This window comes from Eleutherodactylus coqui, chromosome 12 (genome assembly GCF_035609145.1).
Source record: "Eleutherodactylus coqui strain aEleCoq1 chromosome 12, aEleCoq1.hap1, whole genome shotgun sequence".
Classification (NCBI taxonomy): Eukaryota; Metazoa; Chordata; class Amphibia; order Anura; family Eleutherodactylidae; genus Eleutherodactylus; species Eleutherodactylus coqui.
Window position 1 is genome coordinate 129,093,030 of NC_089848.1, and position 22,998 is coordinate 129,116,027.

General features: G+C 47.6%; 1 protein-coding gene across 2 annotated transcripts in view; it reads left to right on the forward strand.

The window, feature by feature from the left end:
- The window catches only part of ARMC3 (armadillo repeat containing 3), a 153,377-nt gene that overhangs the window by 41,487 nt on the left and 88,892 nt on the right, over positions 1–22,998 (forward strand). For both annotated transcript variants that reach the window (XM_066584877.1, XM_066584878.1), the window contains exons 10-11: positions 4,902–5,054; positions 5,130–5,235. In XM_066584877.1, the coding sequence (XP_066440974.1) occupies positions 4,902–5,054; positions 5,130–5,235 (259 nt within the window). The remainder of the gene's footprint in view (positions 1–4,901; positions 5,055–5,129; positions 5,236–22,998) is intronic.

A 22,998-nucleotide genomic window follows, 5' to 3' on the forward strand; every position in this document is an offset into this window, starting at 1 on the left:
CCGCTGTTTACACAAACTAGTTTGATGCACATACAGTACAAGATGTGTTTTGCTCATTTGTCGGCTTTCTACTTGGTTGTACAAATTTTCGGCCAGCTGACCATCAGCTCGTGTAAAAGAGCCTGAACTCAGGGTGTTAGTTTGCTTTTGCTCTACATTTTGCAGTGTCTGCTTGCGGCATATGCCAGGAAACCTCTTCGTAGGCTCCCATCAGAAAAAAGAATAAAAATATTCCATATTAATTAAAACGTCCTCGGTGGGCTAAAGAAGTGGAGGGTTGAGTTTCAAGTGGACTTTGACAGCCACAGCAGCCTCAATACTAATTGTATCACTTCTAATTAGCCTCTATTGTTTTCGTGCCCCCTCTTAGTGGCCCCATTAGTAATAGTGACACTCAGTGGTCTGAGTAGTAATAATAGCCCCCAGCGATCCCAATATTAATAGAGACCTAGTAGTAATAATGCCCTACAGTGGTAATAGTGGCCTCCGGTGTTCCCAGTAGTAATATTGGCTCACACTGGCCCCAGTATTAAGTGTCCCCAGTCGTAATAGTTTCCCCAGTGGTCCCAGTAGTAATAGTGCCCCCAAATGTGATAGTGGTCTGAGTAGTAATAGTACGCCTTATCAGTTGCCACTGGGGTCCCGGTAGTAATAGTAGACCCTAGTGTCCCAGTATTAAGTGTTCCCAGTATTAGTAATGGCCCTCAGTAGTAATAGTGGCCCGCATTGGTAATAATGCACCCAGTAGTAATAGTGCCCATAATGATAATAGCGGCATTAGTGGTGGTATTAGTGCCTCCAGTGTTAATAGTAAACCCTAGTAGTAATGGTAACCCCCAGTAGTAATAGTGCCCCCTGGTGATAATTGTGGCCCCCAGTGGTACCAGTATTAATAGTGCCCCCAGTGGTGCCAATATTAGTAGTGCCCTAGGGCAATATTGGTCCCAGTTTTAATAGTCACCGTATTAGTAATAGTGACCCACAATGGTCCCTGTAGTAATATGGACCATCCAGTGGTAATAATGTCCCCAGTGATAATAGTGCCTCTAGTAATAATAATGGCCCCCAGTAGTAATAGTGGCTCCCTATACAACTAGGCGAACAGCAACCCCACCTGGTCTGGGGGGAAAGGGTCAGAGGTTACAATCTCTTATCATCAATGACAGCTGGATCACTAGAGCTAAAATACTTCTTTGTGGTCTTAGTGATCAGTTACAGTGCAAAACTGCTGAGTCTGATCACTTATGAAAGTGGTTAGAGGGGCCTGGCACTGCCAGACCCTCCTGACATCAGGCAAAAAGATGCACATACTGTTTGGTGAGAATTTTTCTTGCTAAAAAAAAAGTCTTTTAGTCTGAAAAATATGGTAGTTGTTTGGGGTGAATTAATGATAAAGTGAACGTATGACTATGTTTGTATATAACAAGGTTAGAGGACACGCAGAGGTCTCATACTGTCCCCTGTACAAGGAAAGCTCCACATTGCACACGTTTTATGCAACATATTGAAGAAGATGAATGATCCGTTCTGCAATAGTTACTGTACATAAATTAACAGATGTACCAATCTGGAATGCAAGCCTCGAACAATGCCACGTTAGTGTGTTTTGTAATTAAAACTCTGCTCCATTAGATAACATATGTTCCTGTGACATGTTATATTACTTTGAAGCCTTGTGATAGATACAAGAGCTGTCTACACAGTGGATTTTTTAAATCTTGTGAAACAAGTTTTAAGTTTTTGTGTTCTTTTTCTGCAGATCTTGCAGAAATGTTACAACGTTTCTGAAAGGTAGAGTCTCTCATTTTTGCCCAGACATTTTTTTGCGGGCCATGGGGTGGTCCTATTTTTAAGGGAATAACATTATTATTGTCATTCATTTTTAATGTTTTATTTAAAGGGCCGCTCCGGCAAAAACACATTTTCACACTCTGGAGGTTTCCTCTCTATACTGCAGTCACTTCCATGCAGTGCAACCTCCTGTCTGATGCTTATCCATCACCATCTTGAGGCTGATATTTTTTTACTTTCAGTTTCACATCTATTCCATGATGTTTCGGGCACAGCACTAGCTGACGGCTCCCACACACTTGCGTTTTTTTAAAACTTTTTAATGTTAAAAACGCATCACACAAAAATCGCAAAGCACAAACTTTCGATGCATTTTCAATGTTCAATATGTATTTTATTGAAATATCTGTAAAGATACACAAATGTTCACAGCTACTTTAAAACAATCATTTGAGTCGAGTGAACAAATATAGGCACATCCCGGAATCCGTGGGTGCCCGATAGTCCCCCAAGTCACCCGGTTTAATGATTAAGTAATTTCTTCCTTGGGTGGTCCCAAGTCAGCTGCGGATACCAAAAATAGCTTAGAATTTGTTAACAACTTGTAACCAAATAGAAAAACTTGAGTGTACTTAAGTGCAGAGGGGAGGGTGGAAAATCCACCTAGCCCCTGTGTTGTAGATCGTGTCGACACTATCAAGTCACAACATCAATTTAGCTAGTCGGGAAAGAAACAGAAAGGTGAAGACAAGAAAGCAGGAGAGAAGAGGAAAAGAGGGGAAAGGCTGGAGAGGGAAGGACTGCTAGTGGCCCTAGAAGGGCGAGGGTAAGAGAGGGGCTTACCCGTCCGGCGGCGGCCATCCAAACGCTGATATCATCAAACGTAACTACCCATAGTAGCTATATTCAGGGCTGTAACACACCATTAGTTATCCATGTATTAAATTTAGCAGAGGAGCGGAAGCTTAACCAGGTCGCCCATGTGGCGTAGTAAATAGAGAATTTAGTGTCATCTCTAGCTCTTAATTCTTCCATGTGCATAATGTCATCAATGTCTTTCACCCACATTAAGGGTGTAGGGGTTGTCATAGTGTTCCACAATTGTGGTATCCCTTGTCTTGCGGCTAGGAGAAAGAATCTGAGGACACCTTTCTTAATCAAGGTTATGGAGCCTGGGATAAAGGAAAGGAGGGCGATCTCCGGGGACAAGGAAACTCTCCCCACGGTGAGGGCATTGTATAGGGCGTTTATCTCACTCCATAAGGGGTACACCAGTGGGCCCTGTGCATGATGACTTTTTATATCGCCCCCACCCTTGTGTTTGGGTGTCAGAGGAGTAGATTTTAGGCTTATGGCAGCATTAAGGGTCTGTCTTTCTTCTGGGAGGCTGCCTGGGCTTGATGGCGTATCACTCCCTTTCCTGCTCATATTCTCTTCAGGGGACTCTGGTGGCTGGGAGGGGATTACCTCGTCTAAGTGAGCAGTTTGCAGCGTGCTGCTTCCTCCCTGTCTTCTCCTTCTGCTGGGCTGAAGAGTCAGCGGTCCCCAGTGCGGTTAGCAGGTCTGGGCATCCTCATACTGCAGTCTGGCGGTGAGGGGGGGCTGCACGCATGGTCCGGCGCCATCTTGGGTCAGGTGCCTGCGGCGCTAAGAGCCCTGAGGAAACGCTGGATACCTGCCGGGCCGGCTTCTGGTGGCGCCGCCAAGCGGCTAGAGATTTTCCTGCGTCCCATGAAGGTAGTGGAGGTGTTGTTGGGCTGCTGCGCGGACATTAGAGCGGGGTTTTGCCGGTGGGGTCAGCAGGAGTTTAAGGCAGTAGATGTTCACACCGCCATGTCCAAGCCATGCCCCCTCGATGCATTTTTAACATTAGAAAGTCCCATTGACATTTGTGTTAAAAAAATGCAAGTGTGTGGGAGCCCTAAGGCTGTACCATTTCTGACAGACCGGAATCAGACAAAACTCAGACAGGACTCCGGAGTCAGACAGGACACAGACAAACCAAGATCTGCCCAAAGTGCCTGCATAAACCAGACTGGAGAGACTAACCAGCGCCCTCTTAGAGGAGGGGCCAAAATAAATGTGTACAGACAATAGGTGATTGGCTGGCACGGTTAATCCACCCCACTGTCAACCAAATCAAATGATGCCTGTGGAGAGATGCTTCTAAGCGCTGCGGAATAAGTTGGCGCTATACAAATAAAGATTGTTATTATTATTCTGGTACTCGGTGCCTAGCACCAGGATAAAAGGGAGCACCCTCCAAAGCTATGACAAGTATATTGCAAGCATATTGCAAATTTAGCTCCTCTGAAGTAAGGGGGCAAAAAACACTGAAAAATTAAGTCACATCATTTTTTTTTTAAATAAAATAAAAAAAATATAAAAAATGTACTTTTTCTCCCATTTTTTTCCACAAAACAAACTAAGCAATAAAAATATATATATAATTGGAATTGTCGCATCCAAAATTTCCCGAACTATCTAGGGTTTTTTTGGTCACCTCATCTACCAATAAAAATTGAATAAAAAGTGTTCAAAAAAATCCTATGCACCAAAGAATAGTTACAGTAAAAACTACATGTTGCCTCTATTAACGTAACTTTATCATAATAGCACTGAGCCGTAGAATGAAGTTATTATGTCATTTACACCACACTGAATGCCACAAAAGCAAAACTCCCTGAAAAAGGCACAATTATATATTTTTTCCATTTCACCCAATTTTAAATTTTTCAAAGTTTTTGAATGCATCATGTGATATGTTAAATGGTACCATTAAAAAAATACATCTCATCCCATGAAAACCTTGCCCTCCTACAGCCATGCCGACATTAAATATAAGGGCGCCCACCCACTGGCGTTTGCGATGTTCGTGCGTGAAAAACGCCGCGTTTTCGCAACGCAACGCAAAACGCCAGTGGACAGGAGTACATTCAATTCTAATTGCTCTGCAGGAAAAACGCAAAACGCAAAGAAAAAAAATCGCCAGTGGGTGGGCGCCCTAAAGCTGTATCTCTTGAAAGGCAAGAATGAAAGAAACAAAAACCAAAAAATGGCTGTTGGTTGAAGGGTTAATGTTTAAATCGACGTTCTTTTCTGTTTGTCAGCTGAGAGTAGGAAAATCTTCCATGAGCAGGAAGCGGAGAAGGTTCTGGTGGAGCTGCTGGCGTCCGATAATAATGGAGTGAAGGCGGCCGCTCTGCAAGCTATTTCTGCGTTGTGTGCAAACGTGGCAAGCAAGGACGTATTCAGTAAGAGCGGTAAGTGCGAAAGCTGGAAAGTGTCTGTTGAGCCATATAGAGCGCAGCGAGCTAATCATGTGGCGTTTCCTGCAGGAATTCTTCAGATAATTAACTTACTGAGCAAAGACCAAGCCGAAGTCCGAGAAGCTGCGGCGTTCACACTGGCAGATCTTACCACTGGGTGCCCTAATAATGCTGCGTAAGTACCGCCCTAGAGCCTCATAAGAAGTAGCGCCGTTGTTTCCATTTAATTGGAACTCAGATCATGCCGAGAAGAAATAGACAGAATTCCCATAATGCTCTTCACTTGACTTCTGTGACATTTGCTTGGCCTTTTAGTCAGTGTGTTATTAGGATCGGCCTTACACATCAGGGCCGCTACTGGAGATTTTACCCCTATAGCACATGTCACAGGAAAGACGAGTACGTGATGCGCAGAAGAAAGCCTAAACACAGCCAGACGATGACAACTAGAGAAGCGGCAGAGCAAGAAAGAGTTAATGTTGCAACATACATTCAGGGAGATTTGGGTGGTTTCTGTAGGTTTTGTCAAAGGTCAGTAAAACTCTGCAGGGCGTCACAGCAGGATTTTACATGCAGAGAATGAAGGGGGGGGGGTTCAGGCGTCAAAAAAGGGGGGGGGGAGGGTTAGGCGTCAAAAAGTTACATAATGCATGGAAAATATCCAGTAAATAAGATGAAGAAACATATCAATTAACCGCCTGCGGACAGCAACATTTGGTTTTTTTCCATTTTTTGTTTTTACTCCCCACTGTCAGAAAATAGCTACTTTATTTTACCATCGACTTAGCCAGACTTTTTTTTTTATATGGCATGACTTGTATGTTTTAGGGCTCAGTCAGACGGACGTTTGTACGTCTGTATGTTACCTGCGTTTGCGATCCGCATGTATTAAGAACCAATGCTTTTCAATGGCAGCGGTCATATGCTTGATATTTACCTGCGCACAAAAATGTGCAGCGTAAATATAGGGCAGCGGATTTTAAGATGCAGGTAAGTGCGGCATCCGTCTTTTTTGGATGTGAATCCCCTGGATGCTGTCACATCCAGGGGGTTCACCTTGTGCTCACTGGGCTTCAACCCCATTGAGAACATACAGTGAAGATCCTCTGGCACAGCTGTGGCACAGGAGCGCGATGTTTTGCCATTGAATTCAATGCAGTCGGCGCTACAGCCAGCTCCATTGAAAGCAACGGGCTGCCAGCAACCCCTGCAGTGATTTTCAGGAAAGGGCTTTAAATATAAGCTCTTCCCTGAAAATCATCCCTAAATTGTGTAAAAAAATAAATAAATAAATAAAATATATATATATATATATAAATTTCACCTTTCTGCAACTGCCGGGGCTCAGGCGCGTCTAGCCAGGTCTTCTCCTGAACTGCTGTGAAGTGCTGTCAGCAGGCGGGGATTTTAAATCCCTGCCTGTTGAAAGGGCTACCTCTGATTGGCTGAGCACTGTGACCAATCAGAGGCAGCACTCAGCTATTGAATGACAGGGCTTGCGGGCAGCCCATTGCTTTTAATGGTGCTGGCTGTAGGGTTGGCTCCATTGAATTCAATGGGAGAACATAGCGCTCCTGTGCCGCAGCTGTGACCGATGTGGCAGAGGATTTCTTCATCTCCCCTTGTCACTTGACACTGTCACAGCTGTAGCAGAGGATTGTGATATTCTCTGTATGTCAGTGGGGCCGCTGCTGCCCCCAGCCACATTCACAACAAGTTAAAGCCCCTATATGTGACAGCATCCGGGGGTTTCACATCCAAGGAATCCCCTGCTGCGGCTTGCCTTTGGTCAGGCAAATTTTTTTAGGCATGTGTTTTTGCACACATAAATTCGCATATAATAACGCCCGTCTGACTGCGCCCCTATTGGCACCATATAATGGACTGAAGTGGGATGAATGGAAAAAGACACAAATTCGCCATTTGGTCTCGTTTTTTGTGGTGTACATCAGTCGACAAAGACGACCTACTCTCTTTGTTCTACCGGTCAGTGTGATTACGGACGGCTCCACATTTGCAGCGCTTATAAAAAATCTTATTAAAAATGTAAAACCCTTTCTGAGGACCGTAACTTTATTTTTCCGTCGCCGCTGCAGTTGCGTGAGGCTTATCTTTTTTAGGACAATCTATAAATTCTATGGACACCATTTTGGGGTACATTAGGCTTTTTGATAGTTTTTTTATAGCATTTCTGCGGAACCAAAAAAGCGCAATTTTGGCTTTCTGTACTTTTTTCTGATGTGTCCACAGTGCGATATAAACGACAGATCACTGTAAGAGACTTTTATAGTGGAGTTAATACAACATGCTTATTTTATGTTAAAAGTAGGAAAAGGGTTGTTTTAAAATGTCGATAAATATATTATATTTTTAAACAATTAAAACAAACCTCCTTGGGCCGAATTCTGCGGAATAATGAAGCATGCTGCGATTTTTCTTCCGCTCGTGGAATCTGCAAATCGTACCGGTGAATGTGAAGGAAAATTTGAAAATGCATGCCTTTCGATGCCCACGTTTAACCATGTATCGTCCATGCAGAATCCTAAATTCAGATCCAGTTGTGTGAGACCGGCCTAACAGTTTTTTTTTGTTTTTTGTTAAACCCCCACAGGCGACATGAGCCGGGGATCATCTGATTCCTTATACAATATACTGCAATACTTCAGTTTTGCAATATATGGTATTTCTGCAGGCATTCTATTAAGACAGGCCACAGGCACATCTTAATAGGTAGAAATAGATGGCAGCCCTGGGGGCCTTCACAAGGCTCCAGCTTGAAGGACACCCGAATGGCATCCTGCAGTCTCATTGCAGAGGGGCCATGAGGGGCAAGAGAGAGCCCCAGCCTTCTGTCTTACCCTTTAGCATTAAGGGGTTAAAAACTAAATTGAATACAAACATGTTAAAATTGCGCACATCACATTTATTATCTTTTGTACTGTGGTTTCCTTCATATAAAAGTCGTGACTTTTGGGGCTTTACGCCGGGCATGGCTTGGCATTAGGGGTTGTAGCCCCATGGAGGATGTGGAGGGTCATGATGGGAGTGTAGCCATTTGTGGACAGAGTACAGTGCATTATGCTGCAGCAGAGTAATGCCAGAAGGCCGATGGACGGCACCGAGGAGACCGTGAGGTCAGTTGTGTCATCTAAGACGCACGGCGCTTCGGGTGCGGAGAGGCGACCTCTATGGGGTGTTGTATGTATGCAATGGCGGTAGAGGTCTGTGGCCCGAATGTCTTGCCGCCAGAGATCAAGTACTGTGTGCCACGTGCCAACTGTCGCCATATAATTTGCGATACCCGAGGGGGTAGTTATAGAGGGTAGTTACGAAACTGTCAGATAGCCATAGCCGCCCACATAGAGATAAGACACTGACCATAAGGTAAGTTGTGTTTCGTGCCGCCTCAGCCTCCGTTTGTTACTGCCGCGCCAAATCGCCATCACCCTGCTTTATTAATACAGCCTGAAGCCATTGCTCCGTACTAGGTCCATGTTGAGGGGGCTGTAATACAGAACTAATCCAAGTCCACAGGGCCAATCACAGGGCCGGATCTTTTATGGCAGTTTTTCAAAAATTTTGCATAATCTATTTTTTGTGTAATCGCCTCCATGTTTGTAATTACCCAATAGAAAATAACACAACGACTGAGATAAGTACCGCTGACGCCAGGATGGGATGGCTTTTTTTTAATCCGCTCGTCTGAAGCCGGCCTTGGGGTGTATTTATATGAATGGTTTTTGAGTGCGTGCGGTTCTTGTTGTTCTTGTTGCTCCTACATGACTATGTAGCTGCGGCGCTGTAAGAGTCCCGCTGTTCGCGCTTTGGACGGGTTTGTCTTTCTGGGCAATTGAACATTTTTTACCTTTTTTTTTCGAACAATGGATCCAAACGTGCCCAGCGGAAAGTTCTTCAAACCTCAGCTGCTCCGTACGAGTCTATCTGCCGTTGACGTATGTGTTTTATGGCGGCCCGCTGTCTTGAAAAGCGACATTTAATCGAATGTGGGGCCCAAATGTGTATTTATTTGGATGTATCTAGTGTTGTACAGAGGTAGCAAAGTTTAACTTGACGCTTAGAGCGACCTTCTGGCTTTGGGACAAAATTCTGTCCTGAGACCGGAGGGGTACGAGGAGATCTGCTGTTTCCACGGCCTGTTTTAAGTCCTCCAAGATGGCCAACACAATCTTCAGACTACTTCATCTCCACAGTGCATCAGTAATGTTGGACTACTAATGCTCTATACCTGCTCATGTGATCAGCACTGGCCAATCAGAAAGCAGCACATGGTGTACAATAGGTAGTTAGAAACATATGCATTAATCTTAGACAAAGATCGGAGGCGGCAAGAAAAAAATAGGTACTACACCCCCTTCTGCTCTTGTCTAGGGGCAGACTTTTGTCCAGAAAGCGAAGGGTTGCTTTAAGCCATCCCAAGGCTGTTCTCTTTTTGTCTTAAGGGTGCGCACAATATTGCCACTTGCAAACCTGTGATTTTGTGAGAAAAATGCATCGTATTTTGTTCCAAAAAGAAAATTAGAAAACTCACAGCAGCCATTGAAAATAATGGGCAATTTTAGCATGAAACCCCCCAAAAACAGGACATGCAGAGATTTTCGGGCTGTATGTGAGTTTCTTGTGAGTTTTGCGTGTTGCAGGATGCACAAAACTTGCATGGAGAAAGAACCGTCTATTTTCAGTGAGTTTATTCACCAGTGCAATTTTCCTCTTGCAGAGAGATCGTAGGAAACGCGCCCAATATCTACAATTGGCGAGATTAAAAAAAAAATCGCCCCACGCTTGCATTGAACTCGCACGTACGTGGGACGTAATTTTAAAAAATTTCCAATTGAAAAAAGCATGCAATTTTCTTGCACATCACACGTACAATAAAAGTAGCACTTTTACAAGCGCGATATCCGTTGGATTTTCTCTGACCGCTATGGCGCTCGCCCGTATATACAGCTTCATTCGCAGACCATCTGTCCGGGAAAATAATCACTCATGCGAATAAACACATTGAAAGCATTCTGTTCTTTGCGCAATCGGTCAGATATTGCGCGTGAGAACGCCTCCTAAAACAAGACGACCAACTGTAAAGCAACGGAAGGAGAGAACAGAACATTCGCAGAAAGTTATCGGAATGCATTAAAATTAGCGTTAAACTTTGTTACGCCTGTAAATACCTTCGTAATACGAGATCGGAATGGGTGACACAAGGGTTAATAGAAAGCGCTCCTGACTAGTGAACTTCACTTCATTTGAGGGTGAACTGACTTGGCTTCATGTGATCATTTTTTAGATGAACTCAGGACTTTACTGCCATCTAGTGGCGGACATTCTTCATACCGCACAGCCAACGCTTTTCGATCTTCACCGCATACAAGTCTTTGCGTTTTCCTCACTTCGCCATTTCTTAATTGCATCTGTCCCTCGACAAGCTGAGCGAGCGCCGCTGCGGCAGCAGAGATGTCATCTGGATCCGGTGGTCGGAGAGCGTCACGCGCAGCATTTTGCTTCAAAGCCATGGTTTTTGCGGTTTTCTTAGCTGGCATTTCCTGCGTTTTCCAAAAAATTGCGCGCACAGATGTTAGTTGGAAATATTACATGCGCTACAAACAGTCTTCTATCATGGCGTTTTCTTCCCTTGTTTCACATTTTTTGGCCCTGGTATTTCGGCGCGCTCTCGGCGTGGTGCTTCTTTAAACCATTTCTAGCGTTTCTTTTCCTCCATAGACGGTTTTTGGGGTCCCTTCACACAAAGCGTATATCAATGTGTACTTCCATGTCAACCTGTCAAAATCCGCTGCAACCACTGAAAGGGGGAGATCTGCCGCAGTTTCGAGTCAGAAACCTTCTCAAAATCCGCACAAAAATCTGCAGGACAGATTATGCAGAATCGCATCCAAATCCAAGAGGTGTTAGCGCCGGCTTAGGGCGGGGTCACACGGGGTCAGCAGCGGACATTCTGCAGCGGATCTCGTCTGCTCCGGGACCTGCACCACTTGGTGCCGATTTTGATATGTTTTTTAACACAGATTATGGTGCGGAATTCCCCTCGTTTCATAAGAAGTGGATCCCGCAGCGTATGCGGCGCTACGATCAGCAAGCTGTGGACTTACGTTCCGCATCACTTGACGATTTCATTCGTGGCGCAGATTTGTCTGCGGCAGAGTTTTATGCCATGTGTGAATTCACACTATGAGCTCCTGAAAGCCCCACAGCCCTGACACTGCTGCAGCCTCGGCACCCGGTGTCGTTACGCCCCACAGCCCTGACACTGCTGCAGCCTCAGCACCCGGTGTTGTTACGCCCCACGGTCCTGGTGCTGCTGCAGCCTCGGCACCCCCTGCCGTTACGCCCCACAGCCCCGATGCTGCTGCAGCCTCGGCACCCCCTGCCATTACACCCCACAGCCCCGGTGATGCTTCAGCCTCGGCACCCGGTGTTGTTACGCCCCACGGTCCCGGTGCTGCTGCAGCCTCGGCACCCGGTGTCGTTACACCCCACAGCCCCGGTGCTGCTGCAGCCTCGGCACCCGGTGTCGTTACACCCCTCAGCCCCAGTGCTGCTGCAGCCTCGGCACCCCCTGCCATTACGCCCCACAGCCCCGGTGCTACTGCAGCCTCGGCACCCCCTGCCGTTATGCCCCACCGCCCTGGTGATGCTGCAGCCTCGGCACCCCCTGCCGTTACGCCCCACCGCCCTGGTGATGCTGCAGCCTCGGCACCCCCTGCCGTTACACCCCACATCCCCGCTGCGGCTGGTGTTGTTACGCCCCGCTGGCGTCATGGAGAGCAAATGTACGCTAGTTATGCAACGACTCCATCACTGCCACCATAGCAAAGCAGAAGCGTGCAGATGAACCATCCAGGAGTATCGGAGAGATGAATAACAGGCCGGATCTTCCATTTCTACTGATCTTATCCTGCGAGTTTTTATACATTGGGAGCCGCACAAACCTCGCAAATAAAAGGAAGCCGTTACTTGCCATCATTATACGTACCTTTACATCTTCTCTCAGCGATTCTGCCAGATGGAAGATTTGCATCGTGTTCTTTTTCTGGGTGACATCACTCATCGCATGGCACTGGCGTCACCGTCCATGTACAAGCATCGCATGGCACTGGCGTCACCGTCCATGTACAAGCATCGCATGGCATCGCGTCACCATCCATGTACAAGCATCGCATGGCATCGCGTCACCGTCCATGTACAAGCATCGCATCGCACTGGCGTCACCGTCCATGTACAAGCATTGCATGGCATCGCGTCACCGTCCATGTACAAGCATCGCATGGCATCGCGTCACCGTCCATGTACAAGCATCGCATGGCATCGCGTCACTGACCATGTACAAGCATCGCATGGCACTGGCGTCACCGTCCATGTACAAGCATCGCATGGCACTGGCGTCACCGACCATGTACAAGCATCGCATGGCACTGGCGTCACCGTCCATGTACAAGCATCGCATGGCACTGGCGTCACCGACCATGTACAAGCATCGCATGGCACTGGCGTCACCATCCATGTACAAGCATCGCATGGCACTGGCATCACCGTCCATGTACAAGCATCGCATGGCATCGCGTCACCGTCCATGTACAAGCATCGCATGGCATTGCGTCACCGTCCATGTACAAGCATCGCATGGCATTGCGTCACCGTCCATGTACAAGCATCGCATGGCATCGCGTCACCGTCCATGTACAAGCATCGCATCGCACTGGCGTCACCGTCCATGTACAAGCATCGCATGGCATCGCGTCACCGTCCATGTACAAGCATCACATGGCATCGCGTCACCGTCCATGTACAAGCATCGCATGGCATCGCGTCACCGTCCATGTACAAGCATCGCATGGCATCGCGTCACCGTCCATGTACAAGCATCGCATGGCATCGCGTCACCGTCCATGTACAAGCATCGCATGGCATCGCGTCACCGTCCATGTACAAGCCTCGCATGGCATCGCGTCACCGTCCATGTACAAGCCTCGCATGGCATCGCGTCACCGTCCATGTACAAGCATCGCATCGCACTGGCGTCACCGTCCATGTACAAGCATCGCATGGCATCGCGTCACGGTCCATGTACAAGCATCGCATGGCATCGCGTCACCGTCCATGTACAAGCATCGCATGGCATCGCGTCACCGTCCATGTACAAGCATCGCATGGCATCGCGTCACCGTCCATGTACAAGCCTCGCATGGCATCGCGTCACCGTCCATGTACAAGCCTCGCATGGCATCGCGTCACCGTCCATGTACAAGCATCGCATCGCACTGGCGTCACCGTCCATGTACAAGCATCGCATGGCATCGCGTCACGGTCCATGTACAAGCCTCGCATGGCATCGCGTCACCGTCCATGTACAAGCATCGCATGGCATCGCGTCACCGTCCATGTACAAGCATCGCATGGCATCGCGTCACCGTCCATGTACAAGCCTCGCATGGCATCGCGTCACCGTCCATGTACAAGCCTCGCATGGCATCGCGTCACCGTCCATGTACAAGCATCGCATGGCATCGCGTCACCGTCCATGTACAAGCATCGCATGGCATCGCGTCACCGTCCATGTACAAGCCTCGCATGGCATCGCGTCACCGTCCATGTACAAGCCTCGCATGGCATCGCGTCACCGTCCATGTACAAGCATCGCATGGCATCGCGTCACGGTCCATGTACAAGCATCGCATGGCATCGCGTCACGGTCCATGTACAAGCCTCGCATGGCATCGCGTCACCGTCCATGTACAAGCATCGCATGGCATCGCGTCACGGTCCATGTACAAGCATCGCATGGCATCGCGTCACGGTCCATGTACAAGCATCGCATGGCATCGCGTCACGGTCCATGTACAAGCATCGCATGGCATCGCGTCACGGTCCATGTACAAGCATCGCATGGCATCGCGTCACGGTCCATGTACAAGCATCGCATGGCATCGCGTCACGGTCCATGTACAAGCATCGCATGGCATCGCGTCACGGTCCATGTACAAGCATCGCATGGCATCGCGTCACGGTCCATGTACAAGCATCGCATGGCATCGCGTCACGGTCCATGTACAAGCATCGCATGGCATCGCGTCACGGTCCTCCATGTACAAGCATCGCATGGCATCGCGTCACGGTCCTCCATGTACAAGCATCGCATGGCATCGCGTCACGGTCCTCCATGTACAAGCATCGCATGGCATCGCGTCACGGTCCATGTACAAGCATCGCATGGCATCGCGTCACGGTCCATGTACAAGCATCGCATGGCATCGCGTCACGGTCCTCCATGTACAAGCATCGCATGGCATCGCGTCACCGTCCATGTACAAGCATCGCATGGCATCGCGTCACGGTCCATGTACAAGCATCGCATGGCATCGCGTCACCGTCCATGTACAAGCAAGCGGGATGCGATGCAAGTTTACTGATAATCAGTGCAGCAACTTGTGATTCCATATTTTCATGGCCGTGACGCTCAGCTTATACCGATGAATGTGTTCTTCTCACCAAAAGCATCGCATTCACTGAAAATTCACGTTTGCAAGTGTCGTATTGGAGATTCTCGGGCTGATATCGCGCTTGTCCGTGTAAATACCGCTTTAGGGCTCATCCACACGGGCTGTGAAACATGCAGCATTTTTTTTATTGACATTCTGCGTGTTCACTGTGCATTGAGGGTCTTTTCGCGTTCGTATTTGTCACGGATGATGGGGTTTGCGGGTCCGACAGCCACCAACCTGTGACCCCCAGGGGCAGGCCGCAGGGTCGACTTATTGCCAGCTCCTCGGATCCTGCCCAGATCGCACCCTGCACAGCCAGCAGGACCCAATGTAACATTTCAGCATATTTCCCTAGGAGGCCCTCCAATAGGGGAGCTATGGCCGCCATGTTTTACCTAATCCTGTATACCCAACATGACCTGCAACAGATGATTAGCCTCACAGATCTGTCATTCTGTAGGTTCCTGGGGCAGCACAGCAGCGGGGGGTATTGCAGAGCATCCGTGGTTCACTCGCGGTTCCAAAAATGTAACCTGTTGAGCCGGGACCCACGGATGACCCATAATCCCCGTTACTAATTCCTCCTTTCTGAACTTTAATGGGCAATTTCAGTCCATAATACGGACCACAAGAGGACATACATGCGTGTAAATACATGCATAAAAACCGCAAAGCAATGTGGGCTAAGCTCACAAATAATACGGAGCCCTTAGTAGGATACTAACCGATAATGGCGCAGTGAACATTGTGACTCGAGGGGCGGCCTCAGATGACCGCGTGCGCAAATATACTTACCTCAGCGCAGAGTATTTGTGCTTTGATTCACGAGCGTTTTGGCGCATTGTGCTGCATTTTTTTTGCACTCGCAGGGCCTGTTCATGTACATGCATGACCCCTCTGACCTGATTTAAAAGGCCATTTGGTATGAGGCCCACATGTGTTCTATCTTTACAGAATTGCGCAGCATATTGTGCCTTTGCGCACCTCTCATAGATTTCTATGGGGCCCTTTGTTGCGCAGATACGCAGAAAGATATAGAAAGTACTATATTTGTATTTATAATACTATATAAGTCCTTGACAGGAATGGGTTCTATTCTCTACGAATTGTACGAGCTAATTCTGCGTACTCAACACGTGGCGCAAATACATCCATGTGAAGCTGAGAGTTATCGTTGCTGAGAGTTATCACTTTCGCCCTACTGATGCACTACAGATGGGGAACCACTGACCTATATGAGAACCTCCCCGCTGTCGGAGCATGCTGGGAGTTGTAGTCCTGCCACAGCTTGGAGACTTCTGCGCTGCAGTCATTATATACTTCCCATTTGTGAGTCTGACATTTTTCTCCTTCGGCTGCCTCTCACGGACTTCTCGTATCGCACATTACCTGGCTATTTAATTACAAGCACTCCATCATCCGGAGAGATTATTAGCGGACGGCGATTCATTTGAATTCTTGGAAAGTATTAGCTGGAACTCATTTTGCGGCTAGAATTCCGTACAGTAATGGACGTCTGTGATTAATCGCCATATTACAGGGCAGCTCATTAATTAACATTGATAATTTGTCATCTTCTGAATTTAGCCTGGTAATTAAATGCCTCGTTTTAATACCCGGGTGCCAAATCTAGTCAATATACAGTAGGGTTTGATGGACTAAATAGTGTCCGCTCTGTTGGGGAGGGTTACTCCATCAGATAGCTCAGATCTGGCGAAGATGGCGACGGCGAATGACTGATCACCCGTAGTCTCTGAGGTCACATGTTTCATAGGGGTTGGAGCGACCCACTGGCTTCCAGACAAAATCAAACTGAAGGAGGCAGTCATTCTTTAAGGTTTATTGGGTATTCTTATACCATACAAGCCTGCATAGGAAGAGATATCAGCAGGGGGTTGTAATTCAATAATCAGAACTCTTGTACTCCTCACGTCCTTTGTAATTACATATACCCTTTTATGGGTCTGCAAAACATGGCATTCCCAAACCATATGCATGATGGTGCCCGCACTTATCAAGCATCTTGGGCAGTCTGCATTGGGGATTAGGCCCATTGTACACAAACGGGTGGGAGTATAGTAGATTCTATGTAGGAACTTGACTTGGATCAACCTGTCTCTTGCACTGATCAAGGGCGGCCCTGAGCTGGCCAAGAGGCCATCCTGGTCATCTGAGTCTAGGTCCTGTATGTCCATGCCCCACTGTTCAAGAGCCCCGTCCCCCAAACGAGGCAGGACCCCTTGTCAGTTGTCTATAAAAACATAAGAGCGGCTTCAGAATGTTGGCCATCAGTGCCAGCTCCTCTAGTCGGGTCAGTGCGAGGGGTATGTTCAGGCCTCCAGGCTCCGAGCGCATAACGGAGTTGGAAATATCTAAAAAGGGAGTTATTAGTAAGGCCCGATCGCATCTGTAGTTGTGAGAAGGTACTAAGAACACCATTCTCAACCACATCCGAGAGGGTAGTTATCGCATGACGTCTCCAGAAGATAATGTCTAGCATTTCTTGCAAGTGCGGGAGGTTAGGATATCTCCACAAGGGGGTATAAGGAGACCAATTTGCTGCCTTGTCCTGTATTAAGTGGAGGGCTATGCTCCAAACCTTAAGGGTCACCCACCTAGGTGTAGGCAGGGTAGTTATGCGCGAAGTAGGGCCCCTTAGCAATAATCCTCTCAAACTTTGTCCAGGACTTACTATTCTGAGCTCAAGCCCCACCACCCCGCACATACCAGCTGACTAGCCAGGTGGTAGTAGTAGTGAAAGTGGCGGACGGCTAGCCGCTCTCCCTCCACGGGCAGACAGAGAGTTTCTAGTTTAATTCTCGGGGTGGATCCTCACCACAGTATACAGAGGAGTATCTTCCGGAGAGCCGTAAAGAACTTTTTAGGGATCAAAATAGGTGTATTCTGGAATATATAGAGACATTTGGGCAATATCTTCATTTTGATTTATGCGACCTATTAACATCAGTGGGAGTGAAGCCTATTGAATTGCCATAACTCCAGCCCACTCCAACAGTGGGACAAGGTTGTCTGTGTAGAAATAGTCAGCAGACTTTCGCACCACTATCCGAAGGTAAGTAACTCTGTCAGTCCACCTCAGAGGAGCAGGGAGGACCAAAGAGGTCGCATGAGCATCAACTGCCAGCAGCCCAGTTTTGTCCCAACTGACCTTTACCCCAGAGTATATTCCAAATATATCAAAAATAGATGGTACTGCAGCCAAGGAGGATTCTGGGTCTTGCAAGAATAAGAGGGTATCGTTCGCGTAAAGCGCCACTGGTTCTTCATATGCTTTTAGTCGGAACCCCGCGACCTCCGCTGACACCCTGATTTGGATCGCTAGTGGTTCGATTGCAATCACACAAAGTGCTGGGGACAGAGGGCATCCCTGACGCGTTCTTCTAGCCAGGGAGAACTGCTTAGCTATATCTGTTTGTGCATATCCGAGCCACGGGGAGATAGTGTAGTGTGTGTACGCATTTAATGAATCTTGCCCCAAAACCAAACCGTGTCATCACCCCCCACAGATATCTCCATTCCACTGAATCAAAGGCCTTAGCTTGGTCGATGAAGACCAGAGTACGCTTTCCCCAGTTGGAGTGTGGTAGTATAACATTAGTAAAGTCACCTAACATTCATGGTCGCAATCTTGCCCAGCATGAATCCCGATTGATCAGCGTGTATGATATGGTGAAGGACCCCATTAATACGTATTGACAGTACTAGGATTTTAATATCATTGGGTCGGTATGAGCCACAGTCCCCTGGGTCTTTTCCAGGTTTGGGTATTAAAACTATTAGGGCCTCACACATGGCTGCCGGCAAGATCCCTTCCCGAAGGATATTATTATATAACTCGAGGAGTTTAAGGGCAATGAATTCCCCATTTCTTTTGTACCACTCTATAGGGAGTCTGTCCGGGCCTGGGGATTTTCTATTCAGGAAGGATTGGATAGCCTCTACTACCTCTTCTAGCTCGAAGTTCCCATCTAGCATAGTCACGCTACTCTTGGGCAATGTCGGGAATGCTATAGTGTTGAGGTAAGTGCTTAGGTCTTCCCTGGGGCAATTGAGTTTCGATGTATAAAGGGTGGTGTAGAAGACAGTAAATGTGTTATTGATAAGCTTGGGGGCAGTGACCATGGCTCTAGACATATCCCGAACCGCCACAATTGGGGGTATGATATTGTCTTCACTAGCAAGATAAGCTAATAGTCAACCGTTTTTATCCCCTTGGTCAGAAACGCGGTGCTGGGAGCGCAGAAGCTTTTTCTTGGTGTAATCGAGCAGTAGTAGTCTATATTGTCTCCGTAGATTATTAAGTGCAGAGTGGTTGGCTTTGGTGGGGCTCGTAGTATAGCAAGCCGCTGCCTCACAGAGGTGGTGCTCCAAGCTAAGTCTAGCCTGTTGTAGGGCCTTTCTGTGGACAGCTACCACAAAGGAGCCCCTGCTAAAAGCCCTAATGGCTTCCCGGACTACAGACTCAGGCGCCAAAGCAGCATTGACTCCCCAATAGGTCTCTGCCTCCTGATCAGTATAGATACAGACCTCCTGCAGATCCAGCCATAGGGGATTAAGATTCCACCTTACGTTTAGCCAAGAACAGCAATGCATAGTACAGTTGTTTAGAGCATAGAAGAAGCTTTACCTCTGTGAACTTCTGATGACGCTTCTGCACATCTAGGGAATAGTCGGGGAAAATGCTCACATGTTGGCCATGAACTCTTAAGGGATCCCTTTTCCGGTTCAATTCCAGCACTTTATCTCTATCTCTGTAGTTCAGGAGCTTGGCTATAAATGTGTGTGGAGGCGCTGCTGCTGGTGGTTTAGCTGGAATACAATGTGCCCGTTCCATGCAGAAGAGGATTGAAAAAGAGTTTGAGCCATAAATGTCCCTCAGTAGTGATTCAAGGTGTTCGCAGGGTTGTCTCCCCTCCACTCCCTCTGGTAGGCTGACCATTCTGATGTTGCATCTGTGAGAACATTTCTCCAGGTCGTCAGTTTTCAGTTGTTGGGCACAGATGACAGATTCGAGGGCCTGCGCTTGCACCCTGAGTGGTGTGACCATGTCTTCCAGGTCGGAGGCGCGGGTCTCCACTGTAGTTGTGCGCTCTCGTAGATTATGGACATCCGACCGCAGCAATCCAAACTCAGATTGCAGAACATCAATTTTCTTTGTAAGCACAGATCGATTGAGACTGTTACGTGATTGTACATTCAGGCTCAAGAGTCTATAGCAAGGTTACACTGCAGGGTGCAATAACAGCAAAAGGCTACCTGGTGGCAGCAGAGGTCTCTCTTCTGCAGGTTTACAGCATCTCTCACCCGCCAGCCTGCACTTCCCTCACTCTCAAGTCCACAGGCTTTAGCTGGCCAGGCAGCTAAGGAGAGGGGGACAGGGGGCTCTGAACCTGGGGTACTGTGGACTTGGGGGCACTCTGCTGGGTCTGCACTTCTCTTTCTCTCCTCTTCACCACCTTCCTGCTCTCAGTCTCCCCCTCCCTCCTCTCCGGAGAGCTCCACAGCTGCGGGGCACAGCAGAAGAGATGTAATCCCTATGCCCTGCTGCAGGATGTTGGATGCCTGGGGAGGGCGAGAGCGTCAGCAGGCTGCCCTCAGCTTAGTACTTCAGGGGATACCACTGTGCAGAGAGCCTGGAGCCGGGCTCTTATGTCACAGGCCGGGTGCAATGGAGGGAGCAGTCAGCAGCTGTTTCTCCACGGGGGCCTCCGCTCCAATCCGCTGGGCAGAAGGGCTTCAGCTGGGCTCTCCCAAGCACCAGCACCCAGTAATGAAGCCTGGGGTCTTTGGGGTCTTTCAGGCCTAGCAGGCCGCAGCTCAGCTCTGTTGCTGGTAAGACCTTAAAAGGTCTCTAAATGATCCCTGGAGGCAGAAGAAGCTGATGAGGGGTCCGGATAGGCAGCCCCAGGTCCAGCAGAGGCAGCATGGCAGGGGATTTCTTGAGCCTGATGACGGAGCTGTCCCCAGCTTGTCTGTCCACCTCACTCGCTAGGCCACACCTTGAAGGAGGCAGTTATACTCCGTTATTGAGCTCCTCTGCCAGCGCCCCTCCCATCCACTGGTACTGGGTCCCGTCTTCAACCATTCAAGATGGCCTAGTTAGGTCAATTTGATGGAAGTGAATGGGCTGAGGCAGTCGGGGAACCTCAATCATTCACATCAAAAGATCCTTGATATAGAATTGTTTGGTTCTAGGTTCTTTTATGCAGTTTCTTAGTTCGATAATGCAATCGATTGGTTCTTGGTTCGACGCTTTCCCTGTATTTAACAGTTCATCAGGAACCTTTAGAACCTTCACTAAATAGAACAAGAAGCGGTGAATACTCCCCACAATTTGGGAGAACTTAGATTTAGAGTATATGCATCTCTAGACCCAACTCATATGAAAATCAGAGGTGCTAGATCTCAATAGGCAGCAGCTGAGAAAAAACACCTTTTACTGGCTTATGCCTACAAGGTATTTTCACCAGGCTCGGATTGTAGACATTGGTAGCTAGACTGCTAGCGTGATCCCTAGATGCCGAAAAATGGGGATCACGGCTTCCCCTCTCTATTCTTTCCCCACCAGAGTCTTAAAACCAGTTTCTTCATTGGTCCTATTTGTTAATGGAGAATTCTAGACTGCTTTGGGACATAATGGCCCCCTAGGCGAGCTATGTAGAGAATCTAGAGCTTTGGCTACCCTGTCTTTAATAGCTGGAGAGATTCTGAATAGGGACCTAACCAGCTACCTTTAACTCAGTTTAGTATCCCAAATTGCTGCACAAAGCAGTCTAGCCTATCTAGCCAAAGCTCTTTCTCTAGATTCTCTACACAGCTCGCCTAGGGGACCGTTATTCAAGATGGTCGATGCAATCTTTAGACTACCTTATCCCCACAGTGCATTGGTAGTGTTAGACCCCCAATGCATTATATCTGACCTGTGATTGGCCAGCACTGCTCATGTGATCAGTAATGGCCATTCAGAGAGCAAGGCACAGTGTGCATTAGGTAGCCTGAAAATTGCAGTTGACCATCTTGGGCGACTGAAAACAGGACACCAAGACATCGGCAGAGGAGCAAAAGCAGGTAGTAGTCCCTGTCGTCTGGTTCCGAGACAGAAATTTGTCCCAAAACCGGAGAGAGGGTCACTTTAAATTCATAGGAATGTATGTGACCACAACCCAAGTGTCGCCAGACAATGGCAATAGTAGTGAGGATAAATAAACGGGTCCGAGGGTGGGGGGGGAAGTATCTTCATCGTAAGAATGAGTTCACACACAGCGGGATTGCTGCAGACTGCGTGACAATGTAAATGAATGAGGTTTCAACAATCCCCGTCCCCTTACAGCGGGAGAAAATTTGGCATGTACGAACCAGAGCCCTGACCTGAATCCCATTGAAGATCTGTGGGTGACCTGAAGAGGGCGCTACACATGAGATGCCCCCGCAATTTGACAGATCAGGAGCGCTTTTGCAAGGAAGAGTGGGCAAAGATTGCCAAGTCAAGATGCACCAAAATACTGAAGGATGTCATAAAGTGAGAGGGGGCATCAGCCAATGCTTTAGGGGGTGTAGATTTATGCAGCCACATTGTTTCAGTTCTGTTGTTTTTATTTTTCCACCCTGACAGGTTTCAGTTTGTTTTTCCTTGGGATCGCACAGATAGCGGGGCGCATGGAAGGCGGAAAGGATTCGTCTTTGGTGGATTTTTTTAACATGACATAAACGTGACATTGTAACAGGGGTGTGAAGACTTTTCATATCCGCTGTAGACGTCAAGACACTAAAGTTGGTTTCCTCTACCTGAAACCTGCTGTATTACTTAGAAACATTAAAGAGAAACTGCCGTCAATAAACGGCCTCCTGTATAAATCAAGTTTCCATTATAAACTATTTTTTGAGAATTTCGGGTGATTATTTCCTCAATTTTCGATGTCACGGTCTATATTTTTAAAAATACCCTAAATCCTGCAATTCAGGCACTGACCACCAAAATATTAATAGTCTGACACTTACTTTTCTATAGAGATAACTTTGCTGGCTTCTCATTTTCATCACAGGCAGGATTACACTGAGAGGAGAGACCTATATATAGATAACACAGGATCCACCATTCACAGTAGGTGGTGTCACAGCTCACCTCCTCTCCTCTCTGCACACTTACTACTAGGCCTAATAATAATCTGACCGTCCCTGTTCTGTAGAGAAAACTTTGCTGGCTTTTTATTATCACAGGCAGGATTACACTAAGAGGTGACACCTATATATAGATAACAGGATCCACCATTTACAATTGGTATTGTCACAGCTCACCTCCTCTTCCTCTCTGCACAGGTCATAAAACATGCCAAAACATTCTCCCATAGAAGTCAATGGATCCCCTTCTATGCCTCATGAGGCTGCTGTAAAACATACCTGTTAAC